Source organism: Dermacentor albipictus, chromosome 3 (assembly GCF_038994185.2).
Source record: "Dermacentor albipictus isolate Rhodes 1998 colony chromosome 3, USDA_Dalb.pri_finalv2, whole genome shotgun sequence".
Taxonomy (NCBI): Eukaryota; Metazoa; Arthropoda; class Arachnida; order Ixodida; family Ixodidae; genus Dermacentor; species Dermacentor albipictus.
In genome coordinates, this window is record NC_091823.1 from 53,493,777 (window position 1) to 53,508,219 (window position 14,443).

At 47.3% G+C, this 14,443-nt stretch overlaps 1 protein-coding gene across 1 annotated transcript in view; it reads left to right on the plus strand.

Annotated features, from left to right (window-relative positions):
• The window catches only part of LOC139057376 (uncharacterized), a 61,407-nt gene that overhangs the window by 41,899 nt on the left and 5,065 nt on the right, over positions 1-14,443 (plus strand). Inside the window, exons 3-5 of the mRNA XM_070535448.1 lie at positions 3,680-3,935; positions 10,102-10,198; positions 13,116-13,238. Coding sequence (XP_070391549.1) covers positions 3,680-3,935; positions 10,102-10,198; positions 13,116-13,238 — 476 coding nt within the window. The remainder of the gene's footprint in view (positions 1-3,679; positions 3,936-10,101; positions 10,199-13,115; positions 13,239-14,443) is intronic.

Below are 14,443 nucleotides of genomic sequence, written 5' to 3' on the forward strand. Positions count from 1 at the left end.
AAGGATGATTAAATGAATGAAAAAAGATTTGCGGATCTAATGAAGCCCAAGAGCTAGGGATCGATGATGTGGTTCCTGCGTCCATGCAGTGTAATCGCTAGGATTACGCGGTAAAAGTGCCGCTGCTGCGAGGTGTCGGAGCCTCGTCGGTTGCAGTGCAGGGCAAACGCACAGCAGGTGGTGGATGTCGGCTTCAGCATTGCGTGACTTGCAGACTGGACACCCAGGGTGAGGATATAACTGGCGAAAGTGCGGCCACTTCCGAGTATTACATATGCCAAGCAGTCTTGCATGGCTTTGGTCTTTATGTCCAGCAGCGTCGTTTTGCATTGTCACCCTCGCGATTATTTGTACCGGCTAGCCCAGAAGTCAGTGGCGCTGAAGTTGAGTGGAGCTTGAGTATACTACAGCCCTCAAGTTCCGTAGCCTGGCTGAATTCAGCGGACGCTATCAGCCGCGTTGTTGTTTACCCGCCGTGGTGGCGTAGTGGCTTCGGCCAGAGGACTTATGGAAGGACTCTGCTTCGTAGTTTCGCGGCTAAGCCCGAAAGCGCCGGATTAAATTCCGGTCGCGGCGGCCGCATTTCGATGGCGGTGAAATCTAAAGGCGCCGGTGTAGCGTGCATTGGGTGCAGGTAAAGAATCTCAGATGGTCCAAATTAATCTGGAGTCTCCCACTATGACGTGACTTATAATCATATTGTCATTTTGTCGCGGGATACCCCAGAATTCCATTGCTTTGTTTATTTCAGTGTGTGCCAAAAACTGAATGGCCGTGGCTGCAGTGCACTAGTCCATACAAGAGTACAAGCATAATGAAATAAACGTACGGAACATCATTACCAGCAATAATGCATACTAAAGTAAAAGTACACAACACGATCTTGTATAAAGAAATGAACAAATTAAAAGTAACTGCTAAACGCATTTAAACCAAGCATTGTGCGTGGCAACTTTACGCACACTCAAATGAAAATATCCAGTAGCCCATGACGGTGTCCGGCCAGTGTGTCATCGGGATATCCAGCAAATACATAGCGCCAATGTAAACGAATGATTAAATTAACAAATAATGAGTCATTAATGAATTGCGCGCAGAAAACACGACACACAAGACGCCATCAAAGAAGCAAAATATGTCCCAATTCTTATTCTGGAAAAAGAAATATTCTCGACGACGGAACACAGAGGGGGCAAATGCAGATACAACGAAAGGCCCAACTCACTTGATTTAAGACATTCCTTTTGTCTCCAGATGTCGACTAGCCAGGGTGTCGCTGACGTCATTGTCTTGCATACGCGAAACATTGTCATGGGCGACACTTAATAAAAGTTCATTTGTATGTATATACCTTATGGGCACCGCGTGTTCTTTGTGTACAATTTGCTGATAAGGCATCCGTACCAACTAGTAAGCTTCACTAGGGTCCACCAGGTAAACGAAGTTAGGCAAAGCTGAATATACGAAAAGAAACGCTGGATAGCAAAGATGAAGAAGCTGAAGGAGGCTGGCAGTTTTCCTGAGCAGACTGCTGGCGTGCGCCACTGCGAGATGTTGAAACTGGTCCTGCGTGAATGACAGTCTCCTTGCGTGTAAATATGCCCGAGCTATCATTCTAGCTCATTTGCGCGTTTAAGCTAAAGGTTGGACAAAAGCGGAGGATGAACTTGGCACAGTAAAAGAAATACATGAGTTACTAGGAAAGCTAATCAACTAAGGTAAGGACTCATGTGATAAACATCAGCCTACTGTAGAAAAAAAAAAGCACCTAAGAACCATGTTGTGAACAAAGCGTCCTCCGTGAACGTCGAGAAGTAAGTTTCTGTTCCATTAGCCGGGTGTTTACGAAAACTTGGAATTTTCAGGGAATTTGCCTGTTTTGAGAAATTGAAGCAAAACAAGACGGAATATTTACCCCGGTTGCTTTAACTCGAGGAAACTGGTACCTCACTGTAGTTATGGCGACCGTATGCCGGAAGGCAGCGAAGTTTTCAACTGAACCTGCGCAATCCTCAAATAATGGCGTCTGTTTTTGCTCCTTTCGTGAGTGTGAGCCTTGCCGCGGGTGGTTGGAATATCATGAGAGACGGGATTCAATCAAATGTGAAAGTGCAGTCCAACTGACTGACAGCTTAGTGGCACCAGTTGCTAAAAATAGTCTGTTAGCAAATTTTAATGAAAAATCAGGCAGAAATCTGAACAATGAAAGGAAATTTCACAATGCCAACGTGATAGGCACACTGATTAGTCTTTCAGTTTTTATTCCTTTAACCTTCTAGCTTATGCAACTGTTTTTTTTCTTAACTTGTGCCATACTGAGCAGGTTGGGTGAAACCGCAATTTTTGTCGCGTTAATGTACACGAAGAGGTTGCATGTGAAAGCGCAATTGGAACTGCGCTTTCGCATGCACGTTTTTACGGCACATGTTTTTACCGCTATAGCTGTCCTCTACCCTGCTTCCGCTATACGCGCACTGCTACCTCGCCGTCATCGTGCTTTCATCGCTGTCGTAAAGCTGTGCACACAGAGCCTGCCTTGTCTGCGACATTCTCTGACAATGGCGGCACTGTGCTATGACCTCCAACCAGATGCCGCCGACGTCCCTACTGCCTGTTGTTTGAATATTTGCCCTCTTGCGCGTCGTTACCTCCCATGACATCAACCATGGCCTCCCGCATACTTGTAATGGCTGCCCACTGGCTTACAAGTACACGGGAGCAAATGGTTCACTGTGCAGGCGCCACCTACCCAGACGTTGCATCGTTTATACCTCGTTTTTGTATACAGGCGTGTAGTCGTATGCAAGCGTTGTCGGACTCATCATTCGCTAACGTTTACTGACCATTCCCAGGGCGCGGTGAATTTTGCCAAACATCAAGACGAAGCATCCCTCACGAAGCTACGTTTCTTCTACATTCTCGTTTTAGGTTCTTGTAAGTTTGACCACCGTATGCTGCTTACCCGAGCTTTTCACTGGTTTATACACTTTTGGTCATATTTAGCGCGGATAAGTTTCTGACTTATTACTTTTCAACTTCGCTGCCTCGATATCGTTTGCTTTCTTGTTGTATACCTTTTGTCTCGTTCATCCCACCGACATGATTCTTGGTCCAGTCCCCCTAGTGTGTATGTATCTGAGGCTGAACAACAATTGTCCCCTCGTAACAAATTCAGGTTCGTCTACTTTACGGGCTTTTGCGGTAATCTATATTTATAGGTTTAGCTTCGTGGACGAGTATCGCTCATTTGGCATCTTATATATATATATATATCCCCTATTACCGCCCGGTTGTTGACCTATTCGCCGCAGGGAGTTGTCATTTCACTTTAGAAATGACCTACCCATCCTTGACCTATCCCTCCTCTTACGTCGGTACAGCCGTGGTTGGCTGCAGACGATTTATTAAGTCAAGGAAACAGGCACACAGTAGCATACACTACTTCCGGCGTAGGAGCCAGCACTGGCGAGACGTTCGCTCCGTGAGGCGCGCTCGTGCCAAAAGCCGCCAGCGCCTTCGCACGCGCACTTCATCGTTGTCGTGTTCTGACGGCATGTCACCCTCCTTGTGGGTACGTGCCACGATTGAGCGTAATCGTCGTTCCGCTGCTGCTGCAGCCCTACTTCCACGCGAGGCGGCGCTCGTTGGGTGCATCTTCTCCCCGCTGTCCTCTTTGCAGTCGTGGCGGGGCACTCGTCGCGGCTACTCCAGCGCGCCCACCAACGGCCTTCCGGTTCCGGTCTCCTACGTGCACACGGGCCTGGACCGCTCGGAGCGCGCCGGGCCGACGCCGGCCGCCCAGACCGAAGGCCGGCCCAGCCGTAGGCCCGTCGTCGTCATCCTGACCGGCGCGCCGGGGAGCTACAAGGACTTCGCGCACCTGATCCCCTTCCTGGACCGGCAGGGCGTCGACGTCGTGGCACCGGCGTGGCCAGGTGCGTCGCCTGCACCTCGCTTCGCGCTGAAAGCTCATTGGACGCTTTAAATGCGAGAAATTTCCTTCTAGTTATGCGGTGTCAACGTTACAGCTCTGTGTGTTCCTTCTGCTTCGACACGAAAAGGTTTGTTCGATTCAGAAAAGGTGCACGGCACCACAAACGGAAACTGTCAGGTGGTGCCAGTTATGGTCTGCCTGGGCTGCACCCACTTACTGCAAGGTTCAAGGGTTGCACCTTGCCTTGCACCCCGTTCAATCGAACATGGGGCCGTAGGGTGCACGGCTGCACCTTGGGGAATCGAAGTCCTAGGTGTAGTTAGTACACTCTAGGGTAGTGCACCGTTAATAGGTGCATGAGGTGCAGACAAACTCGGCTGAATCGAATAAACCTTAAGTCAGAGGTAGGCCCGAGCTTAGGCTGACATATAAGATGGAGGTTTTCCTGTGTGCGCTCACCTAGTGCGTTCTGTCGTGTCGCTGGCGCGGGTGGTGGTAATGCCGGCCCGCCGAACGTAGAATGCGCCCGAAGCTTTTACAATAGACCACGGTCTCCGAGATATGGTTGCGCGCGTGCTGGTTAATCTCGGAGGCCATGTATAGACATTTATTGGTGACACTCTAATATACTGGGTAGCACTCAATGACGTACAAATTACTCAATCGCCACAAGGGCCGCCCTACGTAAGAACCACTTTGAAACCGCAACAGATCAATCCGCGACACCACACTTTGCAAAGAATCTCGCAGGTGCGCGTCTGCCCACCTCGAACCACTGGCAAAGAGTGGCGAAACACGAGAGCGCGCATTAATGTCTACTACCGTGCACAAGCGCCGAACACGAATCTCGTATATCATCATTCAATTCAATTCAATTATTTATTTTTTTTCGAAGTGCCCATCAACAGCTATAAGCCCTGGTAATTTACACTTGTAAATTTACAAGGAAGGATAATAGGAAACCAAAAACGAAATCTTAACAGTACAGGGTAGCGCAGATAAAAAAAAAGAGAGAAAGAAACTTAATTGAGAACCAAGGCAGAAATTTGTCAAAAAGCACACATGTGAGTTAAACACGCGTTATAGCTATGGGTAGAAGTTCGCTTCACGTAGAAAAGTTTGGAATTGCGCTAGTTTGGGCACGGCACAGAGTTTTCTATTCAGCCAACCGCGGACAGGAGACGTGAAATTGAAATAATTTAGACGAAAATAACACCTTCGCCTCATTTCTTCGGGCTTAATGTTAAACAACCGTGATACACGCTCATGTTCGCGGTGAACATTTCTCCACTGGAAAGAATAAAAGTCGCCCCGTAGAGTGTCTGTTTGTTTATTTATTTATTTATTTATTTATTTATTTATTTATTTATTTATTTATTTATTTATTTATTTATTTATTTATTTCATCAGCAACTTTGTTAGTAACATAGAATGTACCCGACCTTTATCAACTTTTTCTCACGAGGGTTTCTGTTGCGAGCAAGATTCAGTGTAGAAATTTGGAATAAGCGGGATTGCACGATTTGACTTTTGAAAGCCGTAATTTGTTCGGGATTTCGAAACGCGGAAATTACAGCGCGAAGGCTGTAGCCCGCGGCACTATTTGGTACATATTCTAAATATTTTGTTTATTCTGCCGAATGTGGTGTCTAATGTTAATGGTTAACTTCTTCATTGCGTACTTTATTATTATTATTATTATTATTATTATTATTATTATTATTATTATTATTATTATTATTATTATTATTATTATTATTATTATTATTATTATTATTATTATTATTTAACAATACTGTAGGCCTTTGCACAGGCCCAAACAGAAAGTAGATTGTACAATATACACACGAGCATGGGAAAAACAGGAAAAAAGAAAAACAAGAAATATATAAAGCAAAAAAAGACTGCCATACAGCAGCACTGGTATGCAACACAAGACATTTTTTTTTTCACATGAATCAGGGAAAAAGGTACTCAAAACAATTGGAATATTTGTCGTATAATATTCTTGTAGTTATCGTGGATCTATAAAACACCACTACTCAGCACATTGCAATATTCACATTTGAAATGCAATCACACGTGCACTAGTGTCCAATCAGTCAACCAACGCATTACCTTTGAACTACGCGCTCAAATACTTTCATGAACAGCCAAAATATGACTCCAATTTTGCGACAAAGCCATCCACAGAATCTGAGTCTACAATTTCCTTTGGTTCCAGATTTCAGTTGCCCTTGGGAAATACGAATATCTAAACGTGTCGCACTGTGTCGGATACTGCCTGATGTGTTTATTATGACAGGTTCTATTGGAGTGTTGGTGTGGTGGCTGCACGTAATCTCGTTTATCTATATTAATGTTGTTGTTACATAGTATAAAAAGAAATTTCATGTCCTATTACCAGTATACCGTGTTTAACGAAGGATGGCGCTGTCGTAGCATTAAGAGGAATATATCCTCCATGGCTTGTACTGCTCTAATCAGCAAAGTGAGTATTTTTCTTTGCTGGTCAAATCCGTTGTTTCCCAACCCATTAATGCATAATTGAAATATGAGTGCATTAACGAGCAATATATTTGCAACTTGGATGTTACTAGTAGGAGAGTACGAGTTGTATTTAACACGCCTATACATTGTGATATTTATTCGCATATAAAATTTGTATGTTCTTCAAAGATTACATCTATAGAAAACAACTGCATAAATTATTATATATAAAGTGAGCGGTACGTTAACTATGTCATTTATGTATATATGAAAGAGCATCGGCCTCGGTGTTCGTCCTTGGGATACTCTGGCTACAATTTGGCACAACTACGACATAGCACCATTCACCGTGTCAACTGGATGCGATTATTTATATAATTACTGAAAAATGATATACTACCCCTTGTACCATAACATTGCATGTTCTGCTGACGGAACATAACATAACATTGCATGTCATGCTGACGGAATCGAAGGCTTTCTTTTTTATGTGAAGGAATGTACCTATATTTAGCAATCTTTTTATATAATCTAAATTATTTTATCTTTTATATCCGGTGAGACACAGTCTGTTTGATTTTTCTGGAATGCGAACTGTTGTTTCTGTGTAATTTTGTTTTGCGTTAGCTATTGTCAGAGCCTATTATTTATGTATTATTTATAACATGTTCAACAATCTTCCCAAAAAATGTCGCAGTTCCGCCGAAAAGGTGAAGCATCGATTGCGATAGCAAATTGGTAGACAGCTATACGAAGTAAGGATAGTAGCCTTATCGGCCTTATAAACTTGCAAACATTCGCTTACTATCTAAATTAACAAGCGGGGTGTCACGCGCGCACAAGCAAACATGAACACGTCTCGCTCGATGACCGCGGAAACTCGCTGTTGAAACACTGGAGTAAGGAAGCGCGGCAGCAGGAGCGAGCGAATTGTCATCGTGCTGTCTGTCTCTTCAACGAGAACTAAGTGGCGAGAACACAGCGCACACGAAGTTATCCGCCGTCGGTGCGCCTAGACTCCTGGACTCGGTCCCCAACGCAGACAAGAACGGCACAGTGAGCGGCGCTGCTGCGCCGGCGTTGTGAGCGCCGCATGCGAAGAAAAATTCTATTCGCGGGTGATACCCCTCTCCCATCTCTCGTACGCGCCGCCTTGATTGCCTCCTGCACTGCGCGTGTTTGGGCACGTTTCGCGCCGCGCGCGGTGTGTGCGCGTGGACATTTCCTTCGAAGGGCGGTGTACAGTCTGTTTCACATTTAGGGGAAAACTCGAAGCGCATTGCATCGCGATGCGGCGAGCGCTTGAGTCAGGCGGCGGCAGCAGCTCACGCAGATGCTCGAGGGGCGGGATCTTGAACGGCGTCGTCTGCTACGGCGGCGCGCGCTGGCCGCATTGTCGAGAAACGTTCTACTGTCAGGTGCAGGGCGCCGATCACATCGTTACTGCGTGAAATGAGCCGGTATTCTTTGCTAAGCGTTGCGCGACGCCCACTGATACGCCTCGAATGTAAGTTCATCTCTGCATGGCAGTCATAGACGACGTACTGATTCCATACATTCTTGACGGCCCGTTTCTGGAAGGCGACTATATATTCTAACGCGATAGGACGCCGATCCACACTGCTCGTGCTGTGCAAGAACTGCTAGAAGAGCGCGCAGTCACTCTCTTGGAGCGGCCGCCTCAATCCCCGGGCGCCAACATCATTTAAAATGTCTGGGGCTCGTTGAAAGTATCGCTGGCGCAACATGCCCTCTATCAGACGCCCGAGGATAGGCTTCGATCCACCATCGTCAGCGAGTGAGACGTGCAGCGAATGAACACATCCCTGATCAAGTCATTCTACACTTCACTGCTTTCCAGGATGAGCGCTGTCATCGCTGCCGCTGAGGACATGACGAGATACTAACTGAAGTTCCGAGCGTGACGTGTCCAATTCCCCACCGGCGGGCAGGGTCTGTCTGGTGTAGCGAATGATTGTCGAGAAAAATCACTCCCAGCTCATTGTCTGAACCTAAAACGTTCATTTAATCGTGTCCGTTTGTTTCACCGTGTTCGACTCCCATTGTTGAGTGCTTTGTTTTCCTTTCGAGTCAAACAAAGACTGAGCACGTTGCACGCACATCTTGGTGCGTTTTGTCGCTGCTCATTACGGTAGCACACACAGTGAAGAAATATACGTGCACACGCTCAGTACTCCGGCCCTTCGAAAGAACAAATGAACCATGTTGTCAAAAGAAGTTTGTGGAACTCCATTAGCGCCAATGAAGGATCAGAGTGTGGCGACGCACAACGTTTAGTAAAGAATATCAGCTCAGTTCCCGCAGTACCGATGAAATCGGTGCACTGCCCCTGACAGTACTACGCTTCCCGAAAATGCGGCCAGCGCGCGCCGCCGTAGCAGACGACGCAGATCACGACACCACCCCTCAAGCGTGTGCGCCTGCTCGAGCTGCTGCCGCCGCACGACTCCATTGCTTGCCGCATCGCGATGCAATACGTTCCGAGTTTTCCCCTTAGTGTGAAACAAACTGCACACGCTATATTTGCCTTTAAGAAGATCGGTACGCTTGACGATTATTTTTATGGCTGCAATGCGGCGAAAGGGCAGCGTCTGCTTAACCATGTAAGGGACGCTGAGCAGGTAATTGGAAACGACATCGTATGTGCCGCCGGAAAAATCGTCAGCACATACGATGCGGCACAACAAAAGCCTTCTCGCGTGCAGCGCGCGCTCAGCCTGGCCTCCTCTGGCTCAGCGCGAGCGAAGGGAACCGGCGGAAGCAAACACCCGGGGGAGGGGAAACCGTGCCGCCAGGGGAGAAACGAGCGCTGGCGTCTCGGGCGAAACTTGGCGTGCGCTCGTCTATACACAGCAGCCGCTGGAGTGAAACGCTCCCTTCCTCCTCTCCCCTCAGTGCCTTGAGTGCGACGGACGGACGGCGCGCTTCCTCCCCGCTTTTCTCCTTTGCGCGTGCGAGATTGAGCCACCATCAACGGCTCATCGTCGCCCGTTTCCACTCGCACATACAGCATACGGCGCGCGTGGACGATGTTTATGGCCCTTTAACCTTACAATGAACATCGCGGCGACGCCGAAGGCAGATATACGCCTGACTTGTCCATATAATTGCTAACTCAATGAAACGGAATACAGATATAGACCTATAGTACTTTATTATTACTATTTATGGTACTAGCCTTATGAATAACCACTACTCGAACAACCTTAAGTTCACCCGAGGTGAATGCTGTCGTCTTGACGAAGTCAAGTCCTCTAATCGAAACGTGGTACCCGGACATTTGTTCGCTGCTAATACTTGCGATGATTACTCGTACACACTGTCGTGGCTCTTAGAGAACGGTTCGCCGCCGTTCCACCTCGCAGTGGATGAGGAGTTCGTCAGCTCGCGCACAAGTTGCGCGAGTTTCTCTCGGCTTAATTCGGAGCGGCCCGAATTCCGGTGCCCTCTGGGAACCGGGCGACACAACTGCTGTACGTACTGCTCAAGGTAAAACAAAAAAAGGAAAACAAAATGATAAAGGAAGGCCGAAACACTTTTCTTCGCGTCCTTTTTAGTCTCCGGCATCTCTCCTGTGTATCGCGTGCATTTGTGTGCAAGTATCGAGTATATACGTATAAGTATAGAGTATATAATTTCCTTGACCGTTTTCGCAGACCTGGCCTTCAGCCGCCAGTCCGGATGCTGGTGGCACTCGAGCGCGGAAAAGACCGACCTCGCCCTCGATTTCCTCAGGGCCGTCGGTGTCACGGAGTAAGTTGACGTCTCTTCCCTGCCTATGTATATGCGTGTCATCGAAGTGCACAATTAAGCAACACGCTCGAGGTGCGAATTCACTCGGGGTTATACTACAAAGTAGAGCTCGCTCAGCATTTCTTCGGCAGGAGGCGGACAAATTGATTAGCGGCGACAAACTTTACTGAAAAGTACTTGTGTCGACCTTTACAGTTCTTTGGTAATTAGATATGACCTTCGTCAACCGAGCACACGTCAGCAGGAGTTTTGAAACTGCCTGTTAGAGCGATGAGCAAGAACACTGACAGGAACCGAGGGTCCTGTTACTTACAACCGTACGTAGCAAACAGACAATGAAGCCAGGGAAAACGTAGGGAAAATGAGCTGTTCTTCTTAAATAAAACGTCGAGATAAGGAAAACAAAAGTGGACAAAACAATTTCCTTAGATGAGAGTCGAACCCATATTTTCAGCCTTCCGCGTGTGCTGCTTTATTCGCAGCGCCCGTCAGCTTTATTGCGTATTTGCGTATGGGTACAAGATCAGCCCTGGAAGTTGAACGTTCCTTCAACCGCAGGCGTCACGTATTATATGTGATCTTGAAAGCATGCGATTGGTCAATAAGCCTGCGGTATACCCTAGCACCGTACACGTATCGCGGGAGACTTGGGGTCGACTCCTATCTGCGACAAGGTGTCTCTGCGCCCACTTTCATTCCCCGTTTTGTTATTATTTCCACGTTTCAACTAAACATGATATCAACTTTCCTATATGCTTTTCCTGCATCATACGGTTGTAACCTTCTAAAGGGAGCATCACTTAAAAGTAAACCCATCGTTCTTCTTTCTGAGTAGACAGATGTAGAGTTAATGCATACATGTACTGTAGGTTCGTAGACATTTGTCACGAGGAGGAGGAAAAACTTTATTTGCTCTAATGGTGTAGAAATTAGCGGTGGCAGATGTGGTCGGCCATCTTCACGGTCTTCTTCCCCATCTGCGCAGGGTCGACGCCCCTATTCCAGGGCACCACTGAGGGTGGCTACTCGGCGAGCGTGCCTTACTAGTCCATGCTGGACTTTCGGGTCGCTGCTGGAGAGCACCCTCTCCCACTGCTCCGCACTCGGTTCTTTTATTTGAAGGAATTGTTGATTCTGAACGCATTCCCATGTAATGTGATATAAGGTGGGCTTGGCGCCGCACCAGGGCCAAATGTCTCTATACTGGGTGGGAAACATCTTGCTTAGTGTGTTTAGGTTTGGATATGTTCCTGTTTGCAGCCTCCTCCAAGAGGTTGCTTCATGCTGATTTAGGCTGTTGTGGGGTGGAGGGTATTTGATTCGGACCCCCTTATAGTAATTCAAAATGTCTGAGTAGCTTGGGTTGACTGGTATAGGTTCCTCAGGGTCGGTGCTTGTGGCCGCTCGGTTTGTGTGCTCTCGAGCTGCCTTGTCCGCCCTTAGGTTCCCTTCTATTCCAGCGTGTCCCGGTACCCAGAAAATTGTATGCCTGACTTTGTTGTTAGCTCTGCAGGAGCGGAGGATGTGAAGCGCTCTGCGTCCTATTCTGCCGTTTATGTAATTCCGACACGTAGTTTGCGAGTCGGTGAGTATTGTTAAAGACCTTTCGGATCGGTAGCCCTCCACTGCCGCTAGAGCTACGGCTATTTCCTCAGCTTCCGTTACCGAGCTTCCGTTACCGAGCAGTCCTTCATTGACGCGCTGCTGATCTCTTTGTAGTCCTGGCTTATTACTATCGCAGCTGTCTTTACTATGTTTGTGCCTCTTTGCTTGGCGTATACTGCAGCATCTGTGTATACTGTTGTGTTTTTTGTGGCCAGGTACTTTTCGACGTACTTCACCTGCCGAACAATACATCGACAGAGAAACTAATGGCACTTGGTTTAAGCAACACCTTCGAAGAACTAAAAGAAGCCCAAAGTATCGCACAGCTCATGAGACTCCAGCAGACCAAAACGGGAAGGGAACTGCTAATAAGGCTAGGCTTCGCGGAATCAATTCAAAAAACCCAAAGAACGGAGGGGATTCCTGGTGAATATCGGAAAATATTTGTAACGAGAGCTTCCTGGGAATACAGTCATAATGCCCTTCGAACTGTTATGAGCGCTTGCTCGAAAGCACTGAGAAGGCGGCGGCAGGCACTCTTTGCAGCTGCATCCAATAGTCAAGGTTGTACCTTGGTATAACCGTCAGGAGCGTGTACACCCGTTTATTGGGGGATATTGACAGAATTGGAGTTCTCGCTGCATCGTGGTTAGTGGCAGAACGCTTCCTTTGAGAACCACCATGACTCTTTGTCTGCAGATATGATGCCGCGAGTTTCCTACCAATGGTTCTGGTTAATAACTTCGTCAAAGCAAACGGATAGGATAGCTACATACCGCAAGATCGACGCAGTTAATTAAGGACACTGTCATTGCTTGGCAGCTATCCAATGCAGCCTCACTTTCAACTGTAAAGTGTTTTGTCTCGTTCACTTTGCCGCGTCTAAAGTCGCTTTTGGTCACACAGCCCTAGGCAACACCTGCGACAGAAATCAGCCATCCGTTCTACTTTGGCCCTCTACGTCCTCCGTCATTAACTCGAACGCGGGCGCTGACATCGCTAAGTCTTAGCGCGAGAAAGATTCTCATTGCGCAAGGCGATTCGACCAGCCAGCAAAGCCCTAATTAGCGTATCATTGATGATTACGTCTCAAGTATGCATTATAGAACTTCGCTTGCCGATGTGTAAGCAGCGGCGCTGTGGCATTTTGTAAATATCGGTGCACCAACAAGGACTTGACCAACGCAATATACGTGTTTCCTGCCTTAGAGGGCCTGGTGCGTGCGCACTTAAGCCAATCCGTCCTTGCATTTACTCGTTGTTGCGGTGCAACCAGCGTATATTGATTGATTCCCACCTCGTGTGTCGGCAGGTGCGACATGTTGGTCGCTCACAGCAGCGGCGCCTACCCGGCCATGCGGCTCATCTGCCGGGAGGACGGCCTGAAGGTCAAGAGTTTGACACTCCTCGCACCGGCAGGCTACAGCCAGATCAAGTGAGCACGACTCAACCCGGACCTTAAATTTCAATTTCGTTCGATGAAAACCCTTACCAGGCGTCATTAGTGGATTTTGTCGTGACTTCGAATTATAACGTATTTACCCGAATTCAGGCCGATGTGGTTTAGAAGTGCCAGAAACAAAATATTATTAGCGACGGCTGCCGACGAATGGCAAAGAGCACTTACGAACGAGAAGTTTTGTGAATTCTGCCCGAGTTTCTCCTCTAACTTTCACACAGGCCGCGCCCTCTGACGTCTACAGCGTACGTGGAGCCCTCGATGACGTGTGACGCACTGGCATGAGAGAGTTTTCCGTGTGCCATGCAGTCGTGCAAATGTCTTGCGACCACCTTTACGTGGAAAGATTAAGATCATTGCCATTTTGGCCAGTGTCTTCGCTTTCCCAGAGTCAGCTTGCATTCGACGAGACTTTTGTTCTGGACGTCTGATTTTCGGCTGTCAACCTTCAATTAAGCCGGTCGAAGTTCGACTAAATGCCGTAACTACAAGTGAAGTTGAGGTGCAGTCAATGAAGTCGAATAAAGTGTAAATGAAGATTTCTTCAATTTTTCCGAAGAGGCGAGGGAGGGCGCATTATTTGATGATACATTCTATATTGTCACATTGTAGTGACGGATAAGACCCAAACACTGTCTAGTTTTCGAACCACAACAATGGCGAGCACACTCTTCGTTTCTCGAAGGCTGACCTCACAAGTCAACTGCGCCCGCTATTTATACATGACTCATCCTTCACTCCTGAGCAATCGTTGGTGCTCACCTACATTCAGTTATTTACAACAGCATTCGCCACGCGCGCACAGTCGGATAAAACGAGGCTCTTTCGCTATAGGAGCCTCGACAACATTCTGTAGTGTTATCGTATATAGTATGCAGGTGCTTCTTGCGCCGAACGATAACTGGCTAACACAAGAGTGATATGCAGAAGGGTTGAAATCCAGGCCAGTTGGTACATAGCTGAAGGAAAAAACCAGTCACAAAACAAAGGACAAGAAGAGAGGTTCAAACCTTGATAGTCCAGTCGTTGTGGTGTGAACCTCTCTTCTTGTCCTTTGTTTTGTGACTGGTTTTTTCCTTCACCATCAGCGATGGTCTGGTGCAAAACGGTCACCGCCAAAAGCAAGACAATATAGTCATGTCAATATTATTGATGAAGAAATGAATATATATATAAGGATG